Source organism: Callospermophilus lateralis, chromosome 15, assembly GCF_048772815.1.
Source record: "Callospermophilus lateralis isolate mCalLat2 chromosome 15, mCalLat2.hap1, whole genome shotgun sequence".
NCBI classification, from domain to species: Eukaryota; Metazoa; Chordata; class Mammalia; order Rodentia; family Sciuridae; genus Callospermophilus; species Callospermophilus lateralis.
Genome location: NC_135319.1, coordinates 17401627 through 17427173, shown reverse-complemented (window position 1 = coordinate 17427173; position 25547 = coordinate 17401627). Strand labels below are relative to the sequence as shown.

General features: G+C 36.0%; 1 protein-coding gene across 1 annotated transcript; it reads right to left on the bottom strand.

The window, feature by feature from the left end:
* Positions 1-653: 653 nt before the first annotated feature.
* Positions 654-25547, bottom strand: Znf248 (zinc finger protein 248). Its single transcript, XM_076834949.1, has 5 exons — positions 25202-25547; positions 24595-24656; positions 10145-10271; positions 9725-9820; positions 654-5858 (listed from the first exon to the last, which is right to left on the bottom strand). Exons 2-5 carry the CDS (start codon positions 24619-24621, stop codon positions 4363-4365), a joined length of 1746 nt encoding a protein of 581 aa, XP_076691064.1. The 5' UTR covers positions 24622-24656; positions 25202-25547; the 3' UTR covers positions 654-4362.

Sequence of the window (25547 nt, the reverse complement as noted above, 5' to 3'; positions counted from 1 at the left end):
TTATGCATATAAATCAGATCACGTTTATAAATTATTTTATATATTTATCCACAAAATTCACAATATATTTGTATATATACTTATGATACATATTTATAATAAAATTTGGGGTTTTGTTATGAACATAAATTTTTATATATTTATAAATAAATTCATTGTAAGGAAAAGGCTTACATGATTATGGAGGATGACAAGTTCGGAGATCTATAGGACGAATTGTCAAACTAGAGACCCAGGAACCCAGGTGTTGTGCCAGTTTGAATGCATATACATAGAATATATATGACTGAATAGACTTCTCATGGATCCTTCTCTAATATAGAGCAGGCCAGAAAAAGGAAATGGAGGAGGCATTCCACAGATAAAGGAATGGGGTTGGGATATATAGTGGCCAGGCACTAAGTGGTAGATGAAGAGTCAGAGGAAATAAAAGAATTGGAGGTGCAGGGCAGTCACACCTGCAGTCTCCAATTGAGAGCAATAAGCAGGGGTAGTGGCTGAGGGCACCAAGGACACCTATGGGCTGAACCCTCCTATAGGTGATGGCACTACCTGTCAAGGCCAAGTTGGGTGAAGTGCTGCAGAACACCAGACAAGGGGAGGACAAGTCAAGACAGAAAATAAGCCCACTTCCAAAAACAGACTCTTGGGAGTTTCCAAGCAGAGTGTGATTTACTTAATCATCTTAGAAAGCACAAATCAATGACCCAGCAATTTACATCTTGGTTTCACACACTAGTGAACTGGGGATGATCTATTTGTTGGTTGTGAAATCAGTTTAGTATATGGGCACAAGTATTTCTTTTAACAGAATGTACTACAACCCAAAAGGAAGTATCAAAAATATATTATAGGTAAATAGGGTATGTGTTTCATGAAAGAAAATTTATGTAAAATTATTGATTATACATGCTTATGTCTCTCTCTCTCTCTCACACACACACACACACACACACACACACACACACACACTCTTCCAGTTATCCATTTGGCCCCTCCTTTAATGTAGCCTTCTCAGTGAGGTCTTTTCCTTTCCTATCTAAAATAAAACCATCTCTCTGACAACTTTTATTAATGGCATTTAACACCACCATCTCCTTTACAAATATATTTTCTTGTGTGTATTAATGGCTAAAACTTTGAATACACTGCAGTACAACTGCAGTCTTGATATGATTGCTGGCGCTAACAAGTATACAAATTGTCTGGTCCATGTTGACCTTGCAATGTTAAGTACTCTAGGATGGGTTCTCACTACCTTATTTTGGAACAAATGTTCATTTTGGGATCAATACAAATGCAGGTCAGGAAGAGAGTACCATCTAGGGTAAAAACTATGTGACTACTACTAGAAAATTGTTTAAAAATTGTTTATATAGCAGACAAAAGCAATAGAGATAATTTATATCTAAGTAAATGGTAACACCAGTACCATATCAAATCAATAAAAAAGGTGAACAGTATAGGGACACCTAGCTGTTTTTTTAGAAGACTATAGAACTACTTCCCTCATACCACATTTAACACCACAGAGAGATATATGAACAATGCAATTTAACTTAACATCTGCTTCATACATGTCAAAAGGCAGATGTACCTGCTATAGGGCTCAGTTCCAAAATAAATTTACTTATGCTGATATGAAAAATCACAACAAAGTGGAAACTTACCTTTCAACTAATATAATAACTTTATTTCTAATACTGAGCCTTTACATAGGAATTTACAGAAATGAAAAACAACAAACCACTGTGCTTATTCCACATTTTCTCTACCCAAACTCACTCTCCATCATTCTCTGTGCCCACCTGGGCTCACCAGCAAATGTATCTAAGTTGAGTTCTTCAAAGGAAGGAACTAACAATTTGGTGCCACAATTCTGGTAGTGACAATACATCCTCCATGACAGGAACTCTCAAATGGACTCCAACCTTGTTCCCTGAAGACTCAGAATAGGAATGGCTTCATGCAGGTGATGGTTTCTAAGTGTGTGTTTTAACATTGCTTGTTTCATATTATTGTAAAAAATCTACCACTAAAATGTTTTTAGATAGAAAATTCTGTTTTCCATCAGAAAAAAAATAAAAAACCTGGCTTATACAAACATCCATCCCCATATCAGAAACAATTCTTTCCCCAAATCACGGTGCAGAACTTGTAACACTTAGAAAAGTGTTCCTTTGTATCAACTAAAATGCCTATACCTTTAAATATCAGACAGTCCTACAAATAAACAAGAAACTATATTACTTCATGTAATATAAAGTTTCAGAAGAGAGCAGTTGCAGAAAGAGTTGAGCATCTCAGTTCTGGGCCAGCTTTTCCCACATGTGCTCTGTTATCTTCAGGCTACTGCCCTTCAGGGCCACAAACTATGACCACAAACTATAAGCTGGTATCATGTATAGACATGAAAAAGTCTAGAAGAAGAGGGACAATCTTTTCTCATGTCTCTCATATCTTCTCATGTCATGTCAATGTTTTATTATCACTGAGACTTTTCCCAAAAATACTACAGACTATTCTCCAAACATCTCCTTGCTCACCTATTCATCCAACAAAATTACCTGAATGGAATTTCTGTGATTAATTCCAACTAATGTGGATTTATCCCCTAAATCATCTAGGCAATAAAAACTCAGCTCAAAGTGATAAAACTCAGCTCAGCAAGGAAGAAATAAGTAGTCATAGAATTCTTAATCAATGTGGTCCTAAGAAGCATAGAGAACAAAGGAACAAAGGAGGCAGACACTATATGACATTAACACTAAATACAAGTAAATAGTTTCTGGATTACATAGAACTAGGGTTACATATATCATGCCTAAAGAGATCCACAATGAAATACCAAGAGTATGAAAATGGCATTCCATTACATACCACCAGTTTTTATTTCTAGAGTACATTGAGTATTACCATTTACAAGTGATGTTAACCTTTAATTTGTGTAAATACCATTCTTATTAACAGAATTTACATGACTGATTGGGAGGTAGCTCAAAAACCTCAGAAAAATATTGTTTTGACTTCTTCATTGAAGGGATAGCTTCATAATAATAACCATACTCATTATATATATGCCAGGAACCAGTCAAAAGTAGGTAGAATGCTCCTTTGTGAAATAATATTTCACTTCAAACATATACTGGCCAAGCTATAAAGAGTCTCTGGTAGTATTTAGAATCATACTGGTTCAGAGGTAGTTAAAAACCTCACAAAACATCTTTTGGCTTTTTTTAACTGATGAGGCAGTTCAGTAATAATGGCATTGACATTTGTTTCAGGAAATAGGAAAAAGGGTATGTGGTTTGTACTTTAAATCAGCCAAATATGTTTTCATATATAGACAGAGGTGTGCTGGTAAACACTGGACAACAGTTTCTCTGAGAAAATGAATACCCTGCTATGTAGAGTTTGCCAATTTCTATGGTTTAAATATGAATAAGGCCAAGTTACCAACATGATGGCACTGAATGTGGAATTGGGAAGAGGTGTATAGGAGCAAAACATTACACAGTATTCTCACCATATGGATCCAATAATGTAAATAACCTAAATAACAAAAAGAACAGTGAAATGCAGCAAGATTATTAGAAAGTTGTGAGTGATGAGTATTTGGGTTACCTTTGCTTTTAGTTTTAGTTTAAGTTTAAAATAATTCTAAGTAATGACTGTGTTTAACAAATGACTTACAAAATTCCTGAAAATTTAATAATCAGCAGCACTTTTAAGTCAGTACAAGGTGACACTAACACCACTATATGTGTGGAGTAGTTGTGGATGTACAAATGTATTTACATATGTATACACACACACACACACACACACACATATACACACACATTCACACATAAAAATCACTGTGGTATTTAGTGTGGAAAATATTTATGCCTTAAAATTCACTAACCTAGGGGATCATATTTTCTCCTTGCAATCATGTTGGGCTCTAATATGCAAATCAAGCATACCCCTTATTAGTTACATTATCCATACTCATGTAAATCTACAAATAGCAGGGACTCTTTAACATATATGTTTAATGTTACCGCCATTCAATTTTTAAGCTTCAAATTCCAGTGTGAACATGAGTAAAATGAATATTACCAATTCTATTTAAAAATTTGGTATCACATCTGGAAGACATATTAAACAACATAAATTCTAAAAATTTTACCACATTGATTAAATGAATAGGTTTTCCCTCATGACAAATTTCTTTAGTTAAGTTTCATTTTTTCTTGGAAGCTTTCATATATTTAAATGAGATGTCTTTTTTCTAGTACTCTGTGGCATTCTTTGGCTTTCTCTAATTTCATTTAAAAAATTTTACAACAAATCTGATGTTTGAAAGCTTCTGAACATTTAAGATGTTGAAAGAGCTTTCACTCTTGTGTGAATCCTCTGATGTTTAGTGAGTACTGATCTTTGACTAAAGGTCTTCCCACATGCAGTACACTCATAGGGCTTCTCCCCTGTGTGAGTTCTCTGATGTTTAGTCAGAGCTGATTTTTCACAGAAGGTTTTCCCACATTCATTACATTTATAGGGTTTTTCCCCAGTGTGAGTTCTTTGATGTACAATGAGGTTGGACTTCACACAGAAGGACTTTCCACATTCATTACATATAAAAGGTTTCTCTCCTGTGTGTGTTCTCTGATGGACAGTTAGGGCTGACCTGTGGCAGAAGGATTTTCCACATGCACTACATTCATAGGGCTTTTCCCCTGTGTGTGTTCTCTGATGTTCAGTGAGGTTTGACTTCACACAGAACGTTTTCCCACATTGTTTACATTCATAGGGTTTTTCTCCTGTATGTGTTCGCTGGTGGTTGGTAAGATGTGGTTTCTGGCAAAAAGCTTTCCCACACTCAGTACATTCATAGGGCTTCTCTCCTGTGTGTGTTCTCTGATGTTGAGTGAGGTTTGACTTCTCCCAGAAAGTTTTGCCACATTCACCACATTCAAAGGTTTTTTCTCCAGAATGAGCTCTCCGAGACTGGGTAATATGAGATTTTTTGCTGAAATTATTCCCATTTTCATGATACTCATAGGATTTTTCTCCCATATGTACTATTTGATTTTTAAAGAGGGTTGACTTTTCCCAAGTTTTGTTACTCACTTTGTATTCTTGGGGAATCTTTCGTGTGTATCCCTGATGAATAATGAATGCTGAATTGTCACAGAAGACTTCCCCATACTCATTATATTCATAAGGAATGTTTCCTGAAAGAACTCTTTGATGTCCAAATCGTAAATCCATATAAAAGGACTTCCCACAGATACTGCATTCATGTGGCTCCATTTCCAAATGAGTTCTCTGAGATTCATTAAGCTTTAAACCATCAATGAAGTTTCTTCTACATTCAGTGTATTTACAGAGTGTCTCCCCTATCTGAGACCTCTGATTTATAAAAAAGGTTGCTTCTTCATTAAAGCCTTGTTCATTTTCACTATACTCAAAAGGCTGATTAAAAATTGGCTGAGTAAGATCCTGGCGATGACTGAGAACATTCCTTTTTTGATCACATTTATAAGATTTCTCTCCAACAGAAATTTTCTCATGCCTATCAAGGAGTAATTTTTCACATACATTAAACTCATCAGGCTTCTTTCTAGAATAGCTTTTTTTACTAGTAATTAAACCCGAAATATTTTTCAAACTCATTTCACATGAGTCGCATATTTTGAAATAAAAATTTCTTGAAGAAATGGGGTCTGTGTCCACACTGCAAGTTTTCCTAACTTTACTGCCACTTTCTACACTTTGTGTTTTATTGTTGGTGAACATGAACTGCCAAAAGTATTCATCTTGATTTTCCTGGCTGTTCTCTAATAGGTCATCAAATTTCCATTTTCTCTCTAGAAATGAAAAAAAAAAAAAAAATAACCACAACTTACAAATTTTAATATATTTCTGATGGACTTTGACTTTTACACAAATGCCCTATTCTATAGTCAATTCTTTAGTTTTAGACTCATTTTCTTGGTTTGAACTAAATAAGATATTTCCTTTGCTCTCTTTACTTGAGTAGAAAATACAAAGGTGTTGCTGTGGAGTCAGGGAGAGGAAACTGGCAAACACATTTAACACTTTATAAATACAAATTTTAAAACTGGACTTAGAAAGGCTGGGGATGTGGCTCAGTGGTACAGTGCTTGCCTGGTACATGTGAGGCACTGGGTTCAATTCCCAGCACCATAATAAAATAATAAAAAAAGGAACAAACAAACAACCTGGATATAAAAAGGATATATAAAATTCATAGGACAGAGAACTATAGTGGCTAATTGAAAAATAGGGAAACTTGAAAACAATAAGGTAAGCCCAAAAGAGATATTGAACACTGAAATAAAGTGACACTAAAGATTAGTAGGTAAGGGTTTCAGAGGATAAACTACATTGGCTGGATACAGAATAGAGAGCCCTCAGACAACCTCTGGAACTTCAGCCCTCACACAATCACTGGAACAGATTTATTTCCCCTAGAGTACATTCTTTTCCATTCCATTCATCACACCAACTTAAAGTCCTATAAACACAAACTTTCCCATGGTGAAAAGAATGATCTGATAGCACAGGTCTGATAGAAGTTTTCTTTAATTTTATCAACAAGGAAATTTTTTTCCCCCTAAAATGCTGTGGAAATGCATGTTAGAGGAAGTGAAATAAACCTGAGGTATGATAGAGAAATGGAGATTATCTGAGATTGTTCATTTCAAAGAACAGAAAATTCACACAATAAAAAGAATGTCTGAGAAACACATAGAAAGAATTAGATTTTGGCAAAGGCAAGAAAAGTATATATCCTGTTTGCTCATAGACTTATTATTGCAACGCTATTTTTTTCCATTAAAACAACAACAGTAATAATAAAAGAATGAAGTAAAAAATCTCTACAACATTCCTACCATTTTAAGACTCTATCTGCTTTATTCTTTAAAAGAAGCTACTGTTCATATAATTCCCCGTAACATAAAAATCCCCTGCTCAATGCTAAGCCTCTGTTGTGACCAGGGTCTAACTCTTGGCAGGTAATACAAGTCTTATTTCCCTTGCTTCCTCTGAAATGATTCTTAGGAAAACAATGTGCATGTGGATTATTTCTAAACTCTAACCAATAATAATATAATACATTGGACAAAAGAAGGGAAAGTGCACTTAGGAAGAGTACTATAGAGTGCTTTGTGAATGGATGGAAAAAAAAAAGGTTTCTCCTAAACTTGGCTCTACAGGTGGTCAACACTAATTATCAAAATATCAGAATTAAGAAAAGTTCTTCTTTTAGAGAGAACTAAATCTCAGTAGGGAAAGAAACCCCAAGCAACTCAGGTCTGAGTTTTGAGGCACAACCACTGATGGATTAGTGTCACAGAATATGGTCTATTAATGGCAAAAAAATTGTTCTGACTTAAAACAAGTGAAAGAGTAACAATGACTGAAGTCATTACCATGTACTATGCAATGTCTGAACATTTTACACATATAATATTAATTATCTGAAAAAAAGCAAAGTAAATAAGGAAAGGTTTTTAGATAAATGAGAGAACATTTATAAATACAATTTAAGATATAGGATAGTATAAGGTTTAGTATCAAAAGAAAGAAATGTAAGACAAGTAAAACAGAACCACATTATAACAGTCAATAAAAAGAGACTATAATCTCATTTATTTCTATAGATTACTTTGTCAGGCTAGTTAAAGAGAAACTGAAATGCTTGAGGTTTAAAAAAAAAAAAAAGAAGAAGAATGAATGAATAAATGAATTAGGAATTAGGCCAAGTCAGAAATGAGAACATTGAGAGACACTGTTCTGCTTTCAAGTGTCATCAATGCAAAATTAGAATATGAAGAGATATAGGTAGTTTTGAAAGAAAAATAACATAAGTATGATAAGATCAGTAAGAGAAGACAAGGAATAGTGTAGGGATCCCATGTTTGCCATTTAAGGTACTAGTAGAAGGTAGAACAGACTGTATTTAACTCCTAGCAAACAGGCTCTGTGGTTTTTGTGAAGCTCAGGTTGTTCCTTCTCAATCTCTTCGAATAAATGGACTTAATATCTTCACAAAAATAGTATTGTACTAGGACTACTCTCACCTACAGCTCAAGATAAGCTGCTGGCAAACAATGACCACAAGGAAATGGTCTTTTAAGGTTTTTGAAGGGAAAAAGAAGAAGCAGTAAAGAGGTGGGAGAAGGAAGGAAGGAAGGAGAAAGGAAGAGAGAAAGAGGAACAAGAAGAAGGAAGAGAACAGCAGTAAGTAGGACATGTGGCTTTTTAGGCCTAACACTTTTATTATCTGGTCTTTTACAAAAAACGATTCTGTCAATCTCTGTTCTAGATTGCATCTCTGCCTTATCAGAATTTAAAGTTGATGCCTTTTAAATGGCTACCTCTAGTTCCAACCTCAACCATGCACCACACTTAGCCATATCCAACCTCAGATTCTAACAGTTATCTCCAACTTTTCTTTTTCCAAAATTAAATCTTTAATAACTTCCCTATAATGTCTCCTCCATAATTTTCTCTGTATCAGTAAATGGCTCCCTAATTTATGTAGTTGCTTGAGAATCACTGGAATCATGCTAGATTCCTCTTTCTTTGACTCTGAGAGCAAATACTTGTGACCCCATCTTCAAGATACCTACCAATTCTCAGCACCTCTAGCATGGTTTTTGCCATCACCCTCTCCCCTCTGGAGTACAGCATAGCCTCCTAACTAGTATCTCTTCTCTTGCTCATGCCTGCCTACCAATCACCCCACTCAGTACAGTCACCACACAGAAGTCAGACATCCTTTTAAACTGTAAATCAGATCTGATGATTTCATCTAATTGACATTTACTCAAGATAAACTGAAGGTTTTTCACATCCCTCAAAATCAAATTATTATATCTACATGGCACATGCTACTACTATTTATAAAATCCTCCTACTAGCCTCCTCCATACCCACCAGCTTCCACCCACTGTCATTATCTAAATAGTCCAAGAACACACTTGCCTAAGAGATATAGCACCAGATGTTCTCTCTGCCTCGAATACCGTCAATCTACAGAGCTTGTACTCTCACTTTATTAAGTCTCCTGTTTAACGTGGACCTCATCAAAAAGATTTCTCTGATCTCCTTGCTAAATATGCTTTAGTCTCCTGTTCCCTGGGAGAACTCTCTTCACAGAACTTACCACCACCCAACATACATACTGTTTGTCCCTCATTGTAATATAAGCTCTGTGATACCAGGACATCATTCTGTATTACCTAAAACATAACTGGATCACAGGGAGTGTTCATCATCATGTTTTTGTCAAATAGGTATATGGAAGTAGTTCATGAATATATACCAGCTAACAAAAGGTGTCCTAAGAAAACAGAGAGGTGAATGATTGTAAAAAAGAAACTACAACAAAAACAACAAAAAACTAAGGTGAAGCCAACTAGCTTTTGATTATGAATATAATAAATCATTCTAAAATGTTGAAGAAAAAGAAAAGCATTTATGAGTAGGAGTGACATATAGAAAAATTATTAAGATAATAGAATGGAGTCCTTGGTCATTTCCAAAGGTCTGAGGCTAAAAATGGAAATTTCTGAAAAAATATTCCAGCATTCCAAAGATACTGGAATTAAAAAGCAAGACCTTCAAAGGGTACAAACCCTAAACCAAATGACCTAAATTAACTTCCTCTGGTCTTCATCTGCTTATGAATTCACTAACTCACCTGAGTGGCACTGGCTTGGGAATTCCTTCTCTAATATCCAGGGCTCTTCTCCTTGCTCTATTTTGAAGATCACTTCTGGCTTAGTAACGCAATACCCTGTTAAGACAAAATAACACAGGGCTGGGACTAAATAGCTTATCTTTAGGGTTAAATGCAAAAATGAAGGGAAAGAAAGGTACAACACTTCAGGAGTGCTTAGAGAAGGTGCTCAGATGAACCAACCACTGAGAGATAAGAATACATTCTTTACATAGAAGACTAAAAAGATCAGGCACTTCATAGCATTGAATCTCAAACTTTAAAACAGCAAATTATGAATCTCAAGCTTTAAAACAGAAAACCACAGGGCTTTCACTGTTCACTATCAGCAACTAAGAAGTACATGCAATTGGTAACCATACTAAAACAAAAAATTCTCACCAACTGAGACAAGGTTACTGTAATTTTCCAGGATCACATCTCTGTATAGTATCTTCTGAGCAGGGTCCAACAGACTCCATTCTTCCTTGGTAAAGTCCACACACACATCCTTGAACGACACTTGCTCCTGTAAGAGAATATCCCCTTTATATATGAAGTAGTCAGAATGAAATGATATAGAAAAAATTTACTGAAAAATTTCAGAATGCCTCCTTTTAAGCTTTACTACATAGAATAATATATTTTGCAAAAATTGAGTTTCCACTAAGGACTTAGAACTGTCCTCGTTGCTATAAATATTACTGATGCTAACATAAAACATGGTTCCTGTTCTCCAAGTGCTTATGTCCTCATTAGGATACGTACATGTGAACACTTAAGAAGATGGATATTGCAGGAACTGGCAGTGTATACAAAGTGGATTGGAGTTATAGAGAACATTTTTTTCCTACTATCTTTTACATTACCATGCTAATTTTCATCAGGAAGTAATATCTGCAATTGTTAAAATAAACAGTGAGATTACAATGTATATGGCACAGGCCTGACCAAGAGAAGTCCATGATTAGTTGAAAAGACTGCCTTGCAGTCTAACTGCCCACCAGAGAAAAGGATGAGCTCTGCTTGAAGAGATCATCTTCTGGAGTCTCTTAAAAATTTTTGTTCATAACACAATATTTGATATTCAGTAAAAAATTTAGTGGTATGTGAAATAACAGGGACTAAGAATAAAAAGGAATAAAAGCAGCCACTCCAGTCAGATGTGGTAGCATATGCCTGTAATCCCAGCCATGTATGGGAGGCTCACAAACGGACTGGCAAGCTTGAGGCCAGCTCAGACAACCTATTAACAAGTTCCTGTCTCAAAATAAAATTTTAAAAAGGGCTACAAATAAAGCTCTTGCCTAACATGCACAATACCCTGGCACTGAAAAACAAACAAAACAAAACAAAAAAAGCAGATCCGTGGGTGACCCAGATACTGGAATTAAAAAACAAGATCTTCAATATAAATTATGATGAATATATCCAATAAAAAAGAGGAAAATATGAACAAAATAAATGTGAGGATGGTAAAAGCTCAACAGATAAATGAATTTATGTTGTATAGAAAAAGGGCTAAGACCATAGGCCTGAGACTGATGTCCTTTGAAAGGTCACCCTTTGTTGGATTTCTGGGAACTTGAATTCCAAGAGAATTTTCATTATCATTCCCTGATAAGAACAACCCACTGAGCCTGAACTGCTTATGTAAACAATATTGTTTATTCTGCATATGTGCTTTCCTTCTGGGAGTCTAGAATTTTGGGACATGCTACAACAGTGATCCACTTTTTGCTCTGAATATAACCCTTGCTGCTCTGCCACTACAACTTATTTTTAAAATGGACATGTTTCTTTCTCTTCCTTTCTCCCTAGCTCCTCCCTAATCTCTCCCCCTCCCTAATTTTAGGGGAAAATAGGATTATCTTTCTTTACCATCCTAGGCAGAATTACCTGTCCCTGAGTAAACATTCACCATAGGAATGAACTAATCCAGACTTTGGGGATGGTACCAGAAGATCTCAGAAATGACTCTCTTTCAAATTAACAAGTGAATTACAGTTCCAGACAGAGAAAATGTGGAATGTAGCCTTTGAATCACCTCTTTTAAAATCCCCCTATTTCTGCTGATGGGCAGAATCACAGCCTTTGGGACAGGAGTCCCCTGTGTTTCTCCTTGCTAGCAAAGCAATAAACCTTCTTTTTTCTTTTTCTCAAAACCATGTTTTCATTATTAAGATTGGCAGTGGGAACAAGGACCAAGCTTTTGGCAACAATACTAGACAGACAGTACCTATATAACCAGTGCCTGACAAAAACTCTGGGTGCCAAGTATCTTTGGGCTTTCTTGGTATATATTTCATGAGTCATGGCTAGAGGACTTAAGTGTGTTCTTTAAGACTCCACTGGCAGAAAGCTCTTAGAATCTTGCTCATTATGCTTATATCCTTTTCATATGTACTAAATTACAGCCATTAAGAATGACCATATGCTGAGTCATTCTAGGGACTCACTCCACCTAGGATGATCCTGGAGACTTCTTACACATATATACACACATGCAGTGGGCATATCAGAGCTAAAAAACACAGTATCTGAAGTTAAGAGCTCTTTAGATGGATTCAAATTCATACTGGAAAAAGATTCAATCTAAAACAGTATGCATCTAACAAGGCTGTTGAAATGCATTAGGAAAAAACTGAAAGAAATGAAAGGAGAAAATGACCAATCTACATTACAATTAAAGACTTCAACCCACCTGACTACTGATAGATCAAATGCAGAAAGTCAGTAAGCATATAAAGGACATGAGTAGCATATTAATTGATCTAACTGACATTCATACAGTACTCTATCCAAAAGCATAAAGGACACATCCTATCATTCTACTGTCCTGTATAACTAATTAAAACAAACAAAAAATAAAAAATTATTTTTCCTTTTCTAATTTTTATTATTTTTATTTCACATACACGTATACACATATTTTACTTTTTTATATTCTACATTATTGTGTGTATGTATGTATGGGTGTAAGTGGGGGGTGGGGGTGTTAGTGTTCTCACTAATGTGGATAGGTACAAAAATATATAATATAAATGTTCATATAATTTTTTATTCATTTTAATTGCTCTCTTATTCACTGTTTTATTTTTAGTTTTTAGTAGTGGGGATTTAACGCAGGGGTGCTTAACCACTGAGCCACATCGCTAGCCCATTTTTAATTTTATTTAGAGACAGGGTCTTGCTAAGTTGCTTAAGGCCTCAATAAGTTGCTGAGATTGGCTCTGAACTTGCAATCCTTCTGCCTCAGCCTCTCAAGCCACTGGGATTACAGGCATGTGCTGCTGCTGCGCCCAGCTGATGGGGTAAAATTTTACATGAGTTTGTTCTCTTTAGATCTTTTGTTTTTTAGAATATTCTTCAGTTTTTGTTCCTCTTATTACCCCTTTATTCTCTTATACCATTAGTAACCAACTTTTTCTATACCTTTTTTCTTCCACTATTACTTTTAGTTATTTTTTATTCCCCTGTCTTTATAGCCATCATCTGATTCCTTTCTCCTGCTTCTCCTTTGTTCACTTTTAAAATACTTCAAACTTTCTCTTGCCTTTCCACCATATTTTGTCATCATTTAAGGAACTATAATTCCATTATATGGTAAAATTATATAGTTTATGTAATTTGTACCCAATACATGTTGTGATTATTAATACAGTTGATGGCACAGTAGACACCTGCTGGTTAATGTCTGGTTGAGGTCATAGTTGTTTACTATTAGCATTGATGTTAAATGCTGACCCCACTATTCCTCTGTAAGTAGCAGAGATATCCAAGTAGACACGGGACAAAAATCAAAGGATGTACATAGGTTGTTAACATTACTAGTCCTTGCCCTATTTCTCTAAGAGGATCTGAGAAATGACAGGCATACTTTAAGCTTACAGAGTAGAGATCCTGATGAGTAGCTCACAATTCAGTAACCTTGATCCTCACTGAACACACAAACTAGCCCTACTTGAGCCTCAACAATACTTCAACACATAGAATACAAGGAAGAAAACCCCCAAACCAACATCTGTGCCTGAAGTAAAAGCAACTAGAGGGGGGCCTCAGGTCCACTTCTAGATATCTACTCATACAGCAAAAACCAGAGAGAAGACCCTAGACCAAAAAAGATAACTACACATTGGTGGACACATGTATAAAAGAAGAGGAGGAATCAAACGTAACTTATGTACAAGTCCAAGATCTCTGAAAACATGAGGAAACAGGCAAACAAATCTTCCCACAAAATTCACAAACCAACAAAGAAACCCATATATATGGAAGTAGATGAAATTTCAGAGAAAGACCAAAACAATGAGTGAACCAAAAGAATATCTAAGGAATGAATTAGAGAGAAAATGCAGGAGGTGAAAGGCCATTTCAAAAAAGAAATAGAGAGATATTAAAAAGAAAAAAATCAGAGCTCCTGGAAATGTAAGGCATAATGAATCAAATTCAAAATTCAATTGGAAGTATCATCAACAGTAGAGATCATAAACAAAATAGAACTCCAAACCTCAAAAGTAGAACTCAAGGCCTTGAAGCCCAGGTATGTGACTCCGAATACTAAGTATGCAATAAATGGGGTGGCGGGGGGAGACCATGATCAGAATATATAAGAACTCTGAGACAATAGCAAGAGATCAAACCTGAGAGTCATTATGATAGAAGAGAATGGGGAATACAGGCTAAAAGCATTATGAAACTTTTCAGGGTGATAGAAGCAGAAAAATTTCCCTACCTTAAAAATGAGATAGACATCTACATACAGGAGGTATACAGGACCCCTCAAATAGACAAGATCAAATCAGAACTTCTCCAAGATACATCATAATTAAAAAGCCTAACATAGAAAATAAGGGAAGAATATTAAAAGCTCGAAGAGAAAAATGTCAGGTCACATTTAGAGGCAAAACTAGTAAGGCTTACTTCTGACTTTTAAACTCTAAAATCAAGAAGGGTCTGGAATAAGCTCTAAAAGCTCTGAACGATAAATTGTAGCCAAGATTGCTATATCTGGAAAGTCATCTGTCAGAATTGATGGACGAATAAAAATTTTCCAGATAAAAATAAACTAAAAGTGATAACCACTGAACCAACACTACAAAGAGTACTTAAAGATACACAGAGGAACCCCAAAACAAACCCCACAGCTCCCAAACATATGAAGTTCACTAGAGAACCATTAACTAAATGAAAACCAAGACAATTAAATACAGCAAACTAACCAAAATGGCAGGAAGTAACAATCATCTATCCATAATAACACTCAATATAAATGTTCTCAACTCCCTAATTAAAAGGCACAGATTGTTAGAATGTATTAAAAAATAAGATCCAACTATATGCTATTTGAAGAGACTCATCTCATAGGCACAGACATTCACAGGCTAAAAGTGAAGAATGGGAATAATATTCCATTCAAATGGAGTCCCAAAACAAGGAGGAGTAAGTAGCTATTCTCATATCGACAAAGCAGATTTCAAGCAAAAATTAATCAGAGGAGACAAAGAAAACCACTAATTATTGGTGAACGTAACAATTCAACAAGATGACTGAACACCACAAATAATTATGCCATAAATCTAAGTGTACTAATTACACAAAACACTACTTCTTCACATTAAACCTCACTACAATAATATTGGGTGATTTTAAATATCCCTATCACCTGTTCATCTAAACATAAAATCAACACAGGTACGTCCATCCTAAATAATACTATAAATTAAATGGATCCACAAGACATGTATGGCTGAATTTACTTTCTTCTCAGAAGCTCAATGAGATTTTTAAAAAATAGATCATATTCTAGGTTAAAATCCAAATCTCAGAAAATACCAAAAATTGATATATCCATGCATCCTATCAGCTCATAATGGAATGAAACTAGAAATCAACAGCAAGAAACATTAAAGAAATCACATAAACACATAGAGATTGAACAATACTCTTTTTTATTTATTTATTTTTTAATTTTTTCAAAGAGAGAGAATTTTTTAATATTTATTTTTTAGTTTTTGGTGGACACAACATCTTTTTTTTTTAAATAAATATATATATATATATATATATATATATATATATATATATTTTTTTTTTTTTTTTTTTTTTTTAGTTTTTCGGCAGGCACAACATCTTTGTTTGTATGTGGTGCTGAGGATCGAACCCGGGCCGCACGCATGCCAGGCGAGCGCGCTACCGCTTGAGCCACATCCCCAGCCCGACACAACATCTTTATTTTATTTTTATGTGGTGAAGAGGTTGAACCCAGCGCACCGTACATGCCAGGCGAGCACGCTACCACTTGAGCCACATCCCCACCCCCAGTACTCTTTTTTTTTTAAAAAAAATATTCTTTAATTGTTGTTGGACCTTTATTATTTATTTATTTATATGTAGTGCTGAGAATCAAACCCAGTGCCTCACACATGCTAGGCCAGCACTCTACCACTGAGCCACAACCCCAGTCCCTGAACAATACTGTTTTAGACAAGGAATGGATCATAGAAGACACAGTGAAGAAATAAAAAAAAATTCCTACAAACAAATCATAACAAATGTATAGCATATCAAATCTCCAGGACAGCATAAAGGAAGTTCTAAAAGGCTAGTTTACAGACTTGAAATCTTACATTAAAAAAAAAAAACAGAAAAATCCAAATAATCTAATGTTATGACTCAGGGCCTTTAGAAAAGGAAGAAGAAAAGTCAAAATCGGTAGAAGACAGGAATAATTAAGATCATAACTAAAATTAATAAAACAATATACAGAATCAATGTAACAAAGATAAACAAGATTGATAAACCCCTAGCCAAACTAACCAAAAAACCAAAAAACAAACCAAAATATGGATTCAAAAACTCTTCAAGGAAGTAGTTGAAAAGAGTATACCATGTTCAAATGGGTTTAATCCCTTGGATACAAGTTTGGTTCAACCTATACAAATCAATAAATATAATTCACCACATAGATGGAAAGTAAGGACAAGAGTCATGATTATTTCACAGATAAAGACAAGATCTTTGATAAAATCCAGCATCTATTCATGTTAAAAATGCTGGAGGACCGGGATTGTGGCTCAGTGGTAGAGTGCTTGCCTAGCATGTGTGAGGCACTGGGTTCAATCCCTGGTACTACTTACAAAATAAACAAATAAAATAAAGATACTATGTCCATCTATAACTAAAAATAAATAAATAAATAAATATTAAATAAAAAGTTTAAAAAATGCTGGAGAAACTAGGGATAGAAGGAATTCACCTCAACATTACAAAGGCTATATACAACAAACCCAAAGCCAAAAATCACACTGAATGAAGAAAAACTGAAAACATTTCTTCTAAAATCAGGAAGAAGACAATACCACGTCTATTCAATATAGTCCTTGAAACTATAACCAGAGCAAACAGGCAAGAAAAGGAAATTAAAGGACACTATATGTTTGCTGATGACATGATCCAATATCTGGAAGACCCGAAACATTCCACTAGATGACTCTTAAGAGTTGATAAATAAATTTAGCAAGGTAATAGGATACAAGATCACTATTCACAAATCAAAAGCTTTCCTATACTCCAGTAGAGATTCTGCTGGGAAAGAAATTAGGAAAACACTACCAGTCAGAATAATCTCAAAAAATAAAATACTTGAAAATTAATTTAGACCAATTCCCAAGTATTTTATTTTGTAGAGGATGTGAAAGCCCTTTTCAATGAAAACTATATGAATACTGAAGAAAGACACTGAAGAAGACCTTAAAAGACAGAAAAACTTCCCATATTCTTGGGTAGGCAGAAATAATACTGTCAAAATGGCCTTACTTCAATGCAATCTCTATCAAAATAACAATGATATTCTTCACAGAACTAGACAAGACAGCCCTAAAATTCATTTAGAAGAATAAAAAGACCCTGAACAAGAAGAGATATTCTGGAAGCATCAAAATACTGGACCTCAAATTATACTATAGGGCTATAGTAACAAGACCAGCATGATACTGGCATCAAAACAGACTTGAAATTGCCTGGGGTTATGGTTCATTGATAGAGTGTTTGCCTAACACGTGTGAAGGACTGGTTCAACTCTCTGCACAACAGAAAAACATAAATAAATAAAATAAAGTATTGTTTCCATCTACACTAAACAAACAAAAATAGACAAAGATCAGTGGAAAAGAATAGAAGACACAGAGATAAACTCACAGTTACAATCATCCGATACTTGACAAAAATACCAAAAATATGTGAGAGGAAAAGATATCCTTTTTAGTAAATTGTGCAGGAAAAACTGGATACCCTATGTAGAAAAATGAAACAAGATCCCTATCTCTCATCCTGCACATGTCAACTCAAAGTGAATGAAAGACTTAGGAACTAGACCATAAACTTTGCAATTGCTAAGAAAACATAGGCTAACACTCCAACATATTGACACAGGTACTGAATTCCTTAACAATATCCCTGAAGCTCAAGAAATCAAACTAAAAATTAATAAATGGATCAGCATCAAATTAAAAAGCTTTGGCACAGCAAATAAACTACAAAAAGTGTGAAAAGAGAACCTATAGAATAGAAGAAAATCTTTGTCAGTTATTTTTCTGACAGAGTATGAATATCCAGAATTTATAAAGAACAACAAGAACAAACAAACAAAAACAAAAACACCAAACAAACCAAGTGGCAATGAATAAATGGGCAAAAGAACTAAACGGACTAAACAGATGTTCCTCAAAAGAAGAAACACAAATGGCCAACAAATGTAAGAAAAAAATGTTTAACATCCCTAGTAGTTAGAGAAATATGAATCAAAACTATATTGAGATTTCATCTTACCCTAGTGAGAATGGCAATTATCAGGAATACAAATGATAAGTCAGCCATGGTGGTACATATCTGTAATCCCAGAGACTAGGAAGGCTGAGGGAGGAGGATTCTCAAGTTCAAAGGCAGCCTCAGCAATTTAATGAGGTCCTAAGCAACTTAGCAAGACCCTATTTCAAAAAAATAAAAATAAAAATAAAAATGCCTAGGAATTTAGCTCAGCGTTTAAGTGCCCCTGGGTTCAATTCCCAGTACCAAATAAAAAGAATACAAATAATGATAAATGCTGGTGAGAATGCAGGAAAAAAGGTATGTTCATTCATTGCTGATGGTACTACAAATTAGTATAACCACTCTGGAGATTTTAACCAGTATGGAGATTCCTCAAAAAACTAGGAAGGGAACCACTAGCTATCTCACTCAAGATTTATCCAAAAGAACTAAAATCTGCCTACTATAGTGAATAGTCATCTATGTTTATAGCAGCACAACTCACAATAGCCATATGGAACTAGCCCAGGTGCCCATCAACAGATGAATAGATTAAGAAAATATGGAATATATGGAGTTTTACTGGGCCATTAAGAATGAAATCATGCCCATAAATGGAACTGGAGAATATCATGTAAGTGAAATGAGCCAGACTCAGAAAATTAAGAGTCAAGTGTTCTCTCTCATATGTAGAAGTTATGAATGAAGCAGGGAAAAGGGATGGTCAGATATCATAAGAACAGAGAAAAGATCAAAAGAGTAGAGGATTAAAGAGCAGGGACAGGAAAGGGGAGAAAATGTACCATGAATCTGACAAAATTAGGCAATGTGCATGTACAAATATATCATAGTGAACTCTACCTTTAGGTAAAATAAGCACCAATTAAAAATATACAAATGGGGGTTGGGGCTATAGCTTAGTGATACAGCACTTGTCTCACATGCATGAGGCACTAGGTTTGATATTCAACACCACATAAAATAAAGATTTAAAAAAGAAATAAATGTAAAATATATATATTTTGTATATATTTATAGAATAGAAAGCAGACCAGTAGAATGGTAGAAAGGGAATAGGGGGAGGGAGTACAGGAGTACAGGAGGGAAAGGAGGGGCACTGGGGACTGAAATGGAGTAAATTAATTTCTGTTCATGTATGATTATGTCAAAATGAACTCAACTATTATGTACAACTATGAAGCTCTAATAAAAGCCAAAAACAAAACAAAACAAAACAAAAACTCAATGTGAAAGAGAAAACTTTAGGGGTACAGAATATAGGATACTACAACAAAATAAACACATATAGAAAACTAACATCTTTGAAAGAGAGGTGAAGATTTACACAAGAAGAAATAAAGGAAGGAAAAGAAAAGATAGACAAGAAATATTATGTATGCTAATAGACATAAGGAACTGAAAGATTCTGATTAAGTTTAACTGGAATCCCAGAAGGGAAGTAGCAAATATTTGGTGTGTCGGGGTGGTGGTGGAGGGACAGCTGAGAATTTTCTCAAACTGATAAAAAAGATATCACACCTCAGAATCAAAACCTTCCAGAATACAAGATAAGTACACATAGAGAAAACAAAACCAAATAGTATCAAGTAACAACTGCAAGAAAAAAAGGAGAAATTCTCATAAGCTGCCAGAGTTTTGAAAAAAAAAAAAAAATCACTGCTTTCAAGGGGGGAGAATATTTAAAATGTTTCAGGGTGGGGTGTAGCTCAGTGGTGAGTATTTGCCTAGCCAACATGAGGCCCTGGATTTGAAATGAAGAAATGAAAAAATTAAAATAAATAAGGCTGACTTCAGATAACAACAACAAAGTTTCAAAAGATATTGGGATGGTGTACTTTAAAGTACCAAAGGGGAGAGGGTGAGCTCTTAATCCAGAATTCTGTACTCATCAAAAATATCCTTCAGAAACAAAGAAATGCAGACATCTTTAAAAAAAAAAAAAAAAAAAGTTGAGAGAATTTCTAACTGTAAGACCGGCACAAGAAATAATGAAAGAAGTTCTTTGGGCTAAAAACAATGATCATAGATGAAGTAGAAAACTGCTGTTACAAGGAAGGAAAACACAGGAAAGAGCAAGCATTTAAGTAAATATAAAGCTACTAACTATCTAAAGCTATAGAAGTCTTACAGGGTTGAGAAGACAGGGAGAAGAAACAGCAGCACCCAGGGCGGGAAGTGGTAAATGTCACGATACTGTTGCAATTTAACTGTCCTGTTCTTGCATACTACAATAAACTCCAAATGAATTAGAGATTTAAACATAAAACACATAATGTGCTAAATTTTAGGATCAGATTCTTTATAATCATGAAGTGAGAAGAAAGTTCTAATTATTCCCTTAAATGCTATAAAGTTTAAACCCATAAAAGATTGATATAACAAAAAGTAGTAATTTGCAACTCATATAAAAAAACAAGTAAATTGTGCTCTATATGTGTAATATGAATTGTAATGCATTCTGCTGCCATATATAACAAATTAAAATTTAAAAATGCAAAAAAACAAGCATTATCATCTCTTATATATAAAGAGCTAACTAGACACAGGATGGGAGCAAAATGTGCATAATAACAGACAGTTCACAGAAAAATACAAAGCACTCTTAGACATGTGAAAAGGTACTCAACTTCATCCAGAGTGAAGAAAACTGCAGATGCTATCTACACAAAATACCACTTTTTACGTATCTGGTACCCAAAATCCAAAGGTTGAAACACACCTCTATGGGAGAAGCTGTGGAGAAATAAGTCCTCATGAATTGCCAATGAGACTATAAAATGATACCACCTCTAGGACAAGGCAGTCTCACTAAGGTGATCAAGCTCTGGGAATTAATCTAACAGACAAATCTATCTATGGATTATTTTGTGTGTACATACATGCACATGTGTGTATGCAAGGTTACTCATTCCAACATGGTTTACAATAACAAAGGGTTGGAAGTAGTTTAATAAACTTGAATATTTACACTTAAATTACCATGTAATTGTGATAAAGAAGCAGCAATTCATGTTCTGGTCACAGAAATCTCTGGTGTATGTAAGTGAAAAAAGAATGGAAAACAGTGTACAGGCTTGCTACTCAAAGGGTGCCCTTGAGCAGAACTGGCTTCACCTGGAAGCTTATTAGAAATTCAGAATCCAGGATACCATCTATATCTACTAACTCAGAATCTGCCATTAACGTGACACTAGAAATACACAGGCCCATGTAAGTCTAAGAAGCCCTAAAGGACAATGGATTCCTTCTTAAATAAAGGGAGAGGGTATATAAGAATATGTACACTTATTTCTTTTAACCAGATAAAGAAACACTGGAAGGATAGAAAAGAAACTATTTTTAAAAATAGGGATCTATAGTAGGGTGACCATACACTCCAGTTTGGGGCTGTCCCAATATATGCCAGTTATCCTAGCATATTAAAGAACTTCTTTCATACTCAGTGAAAGTATCTCTGTAGGATAAATAGCCTACCTAGAGGCTGTATTTATCAGGTTAAAAATGCAAGCAGAAATGAAGAGAAAGGGAGTGCAAAATCGTGTATCTTTTAGATTATCGTTTTTCTGGTTTGAAGTTTTAATTTTTTTATTAATATAGTCACTTAGTTTTTAAACATATTGGTATATTATTAATTCAAAAGCATTTGATATGGGGCTAGGGATGTGGCTCAAGCGGTAGCGCGCTTGCCTGGCATGCGTGCTGCCCGGGTTCGATCCTCAGCACCACATACAAACAAAGATGTTGTGTCTGCCGAAAACTAAAAAATAAATATTAAAAAATTCTCTCTTTCTCTCTCTCTCTAAAAAAAAAAAAAAAAAAGTATTTGATTAAGAAAAAAAAATAAAACACATGAAACCAGTCAATAAAGCACAGAGGAGGAGTAAGTCAAGGATGGAAATATGGGTATAAAAATCACCTGGGACAAAAAGCAAAGATGCTTTCCTGAGGATTAGAGAGGAAATCAAGCATCAGAAACAGGAAGAGCTTACGGGCTGGGGTTGTGGCTCAGTGGTACAGCACTCGCTTAGCACATGTGAGGCCCTGGGTTCAATCCTCAGCACCACATAAAGATAAATAAATAAAGGTATTGTGTCCAACTACATCTAAAAAATATTTTAAAAAAAGAAAAAAGAAACAGGGAGAGCTTAAAGAATGATGTCACAGACACCAACAGAGGAGACATTCAAATCAGAGATTGAGGTCAATACTATCAAATGTTGTTCAACAGTCTAGTAAGGAAAAGACAAAAATATCTACTGGTTTTGACTATAATTTGGTGGCTTTTTCTAAACTAACTCAGGTGAATGGTGGTAATGGGACAAGGCTGTATTTATCAGGTTAAAAAATGCAAGACACAAGCCAGAACTACCTGTGACTATATATAGAAACATCAAGCCAACACATTAAGGAATGCTGTTTTGAGGACATGTAACCCCTCCATTCCTCCGTACCTTTCAGGTTTTATTCTTGAATTAATCAGGATCATCAGAGAGCAGTCTAGTCAAACCTCTCAATGTTTGGTCTTCTGAAAAGAGAGACTGGGTTTTGTGCACTGGGTTTTGCTCCAGCACTACTTTGTTTCTAGCCAAGAAATGATTATAGACAATATATCACATTTATTTAAGGGATGTTATTAGAAAGATGACAGAAAATTTTACAATAACTTGGACAATCCTATGAAATTAAAAGTCCTTCATCTAATTTTGCCAACTGTCCTATTCTGAATTTGCTACGCTCTATTTCCCTTAATGTAAATCTTTTGCCTAGTTTTACTTTTTCTCCTAAAAAAAAAATTGAGTCCTTATAAACTTAAAACAAAGTGGGAGTAAATAAACAAAACACTCACCTGGGATTTGTTCATTTTCCGCTCTTATTGGAGGAGGGAAAGCTAAGAGAGAAGGAAGGAGGATGTCAGGAGAAACTTGGCCTGCCTTGCAGTTCCTAGATTCACCTGCCTATACAGCTCCACAACAAGATACTTACCTGTCCATGTGTGGCTCCCATATGTGTTGAGTTTAGATATGATACTTTTCACTGAGTGTAAGCAAATATTTGTTTCTTATTCATTTGTTACCAATTTAGGTTCTGTTACACAGAGAAATTAAAAACATGAAAAGATGAGTTTAAAAATAACAGTAAATCTAAAGAAGGAAATAGTATGGATACCAATGTTGCAAAGGGAGAAAAACTATACCACATTGTTTATTTACCTGTTAACACCATTAATCCCTTGAGATCAGATAACCCAAGAAATCTCTAACCCTCCTTTATGGTGTGTTTAAGGCAAGATGAATTTTTTTTTTTAAGAATGTTTGTTCTAACTTGCTTACAATTAAAAAAAAAAAAAATTTGGGGGGGGGGGGGTAACTGGGGATTTAACCCAGGGGCAATTTACCACCAAGATACATACCTATCCCTGCTTATTTTTAAATTTCGATGCAGGATCTCACTAAGTTGCTTAGGGTCTCACTAAATTGCTAAGGGTCTTGCTAAGTTTCTGAGGCTGGCCTTGAAATTGCGATTTTCCTGCTTCAGCCTAGGGAGCTACTGGGATTACAGGCTTGCCCCACCATGCCCAGCTCAAAAAGATTTTTTAATAAGAAACTAACTATGACTTAACAGTGACAAAATGGATAGCAAGGGCCCAGGAATCTGCAGATCTTACATTTCTTGGTCCTGCCAATGACAAACTGCACGATGTGAATCACGTTCTCACAAACTATTTTTAAATCTTTTAAATGTGATGAAACAAAGAAGACCTGCCTGCACTACCATCCTGTGAATCTATAAGGCCAGGAGAGCAGGAAACTCAGCATCTCTCTAAATTCCACCCTTGGATGGTACACTGAGAGGTGCCAGCCTCAGTAAAGAGTGAACAGGATAGGAAGGATACGGGAGACTTTTAAGAGAAGGGATGGCATTTTGTTAGCTGCCTCTGGTGAGCCTTTCATTCCAGCCCATGCTCCAAAAAGGTGACATTTCCTGTGTAGCCTGGGTGCCCACCCCTCTCAGCTCCAGCTCACCTCTCTTCTTAAACTTGTCCCAGACATTCCACGGGCACACAGCCTTCGATGACTTCAGAACACTGTGTTATGATTATACATAATAAATAATAAATAAACAAGTAACAAATAAGGAATATCTTAGAATCCAGGTGTGTTAGGGCCAGCAAAATGCCTTGGTGGCTAGATACGCCAGTCCTTTTCCTTTTCCACTTCACTAACACAAAGGCCTTAGGGACCAGTCCAAGCTCCAGCAGCAAGGGAGGTCTTCTTGGGATCCTCCCAGTGCGCTACATATACACAATAAATCTATAGGATATTGGCTAAAAACCTGAAGGTGCTCAAAACAACCCAAAGCGGCAAATATTCATAACATCCGCATTTTATAGAGAAGGAAGAATCTCACGTGGATTATGTGGTCAAGAGTAACAGTCACACCAGACCTGGCCCTCGCAGCCCCGCCCCTTCCCCGTGGGTCCAGCGAAAGGCATACGTCACAACGTCAAGCACGCGTCGCGCACACGTCACACGCTACACACGCGCGGTCCCTTCCCCATATCCCCGCCCGCCGTAGCCCCGCTCCCTCCCCGCGGGCCCAGAGCGTAGGAAAATCACACGTACTCCCCACCTGTGGCCACACGACGGCGCCGCGGGCTAGGCGCTGAGGCTAGACCAGTGCGGACCCCGCGAGCACAAACACTACCGTTCCTGTGCCAGACCAGAGCCCCTTCCCCCGACAGGGATGCACCCGTCCGGATGGCCTGCTTCAATTGCAGATGCCCGAGGTCTCACCGCGGGGTCCGCGGGACTCCTCCTCTCCGCCTAGCATCAGCCGCCTCCTTCCGGTCCCCGAAGCCTCCCGGGCCCCCTAGGCCTTTGCTCAGTTCCTCCGGGCTCACCCGCCGCTCCCTCGCCGCGTGGACCCGGAGGCTGGCAATTGTTTCCCACGAGGGACTGGAGGCCAGGGACGACGA

Coding starts and splice junctions, on each gene's coding strand:
- Znf248 (XM_076834949.1), bottom strand. CDS start 24,621: ATGTCTGGGACAAGTTTAAGAAGAGAG. Junction 10,272..24,594: donor GGACAAGTTTAAGAAGAGAG/GTGAGCTGGAGC, acceptor ATTCTCTTACAG/GAGCAAGTGTCGTTCAAGGA. Junction 9,821..10,144: donor CAGTAACCTTGTCTCAGTTG/GTGAGAATTTTT, acceptor TTGTCTTAACAG/GGTATTGCGTTACTAAGCCA.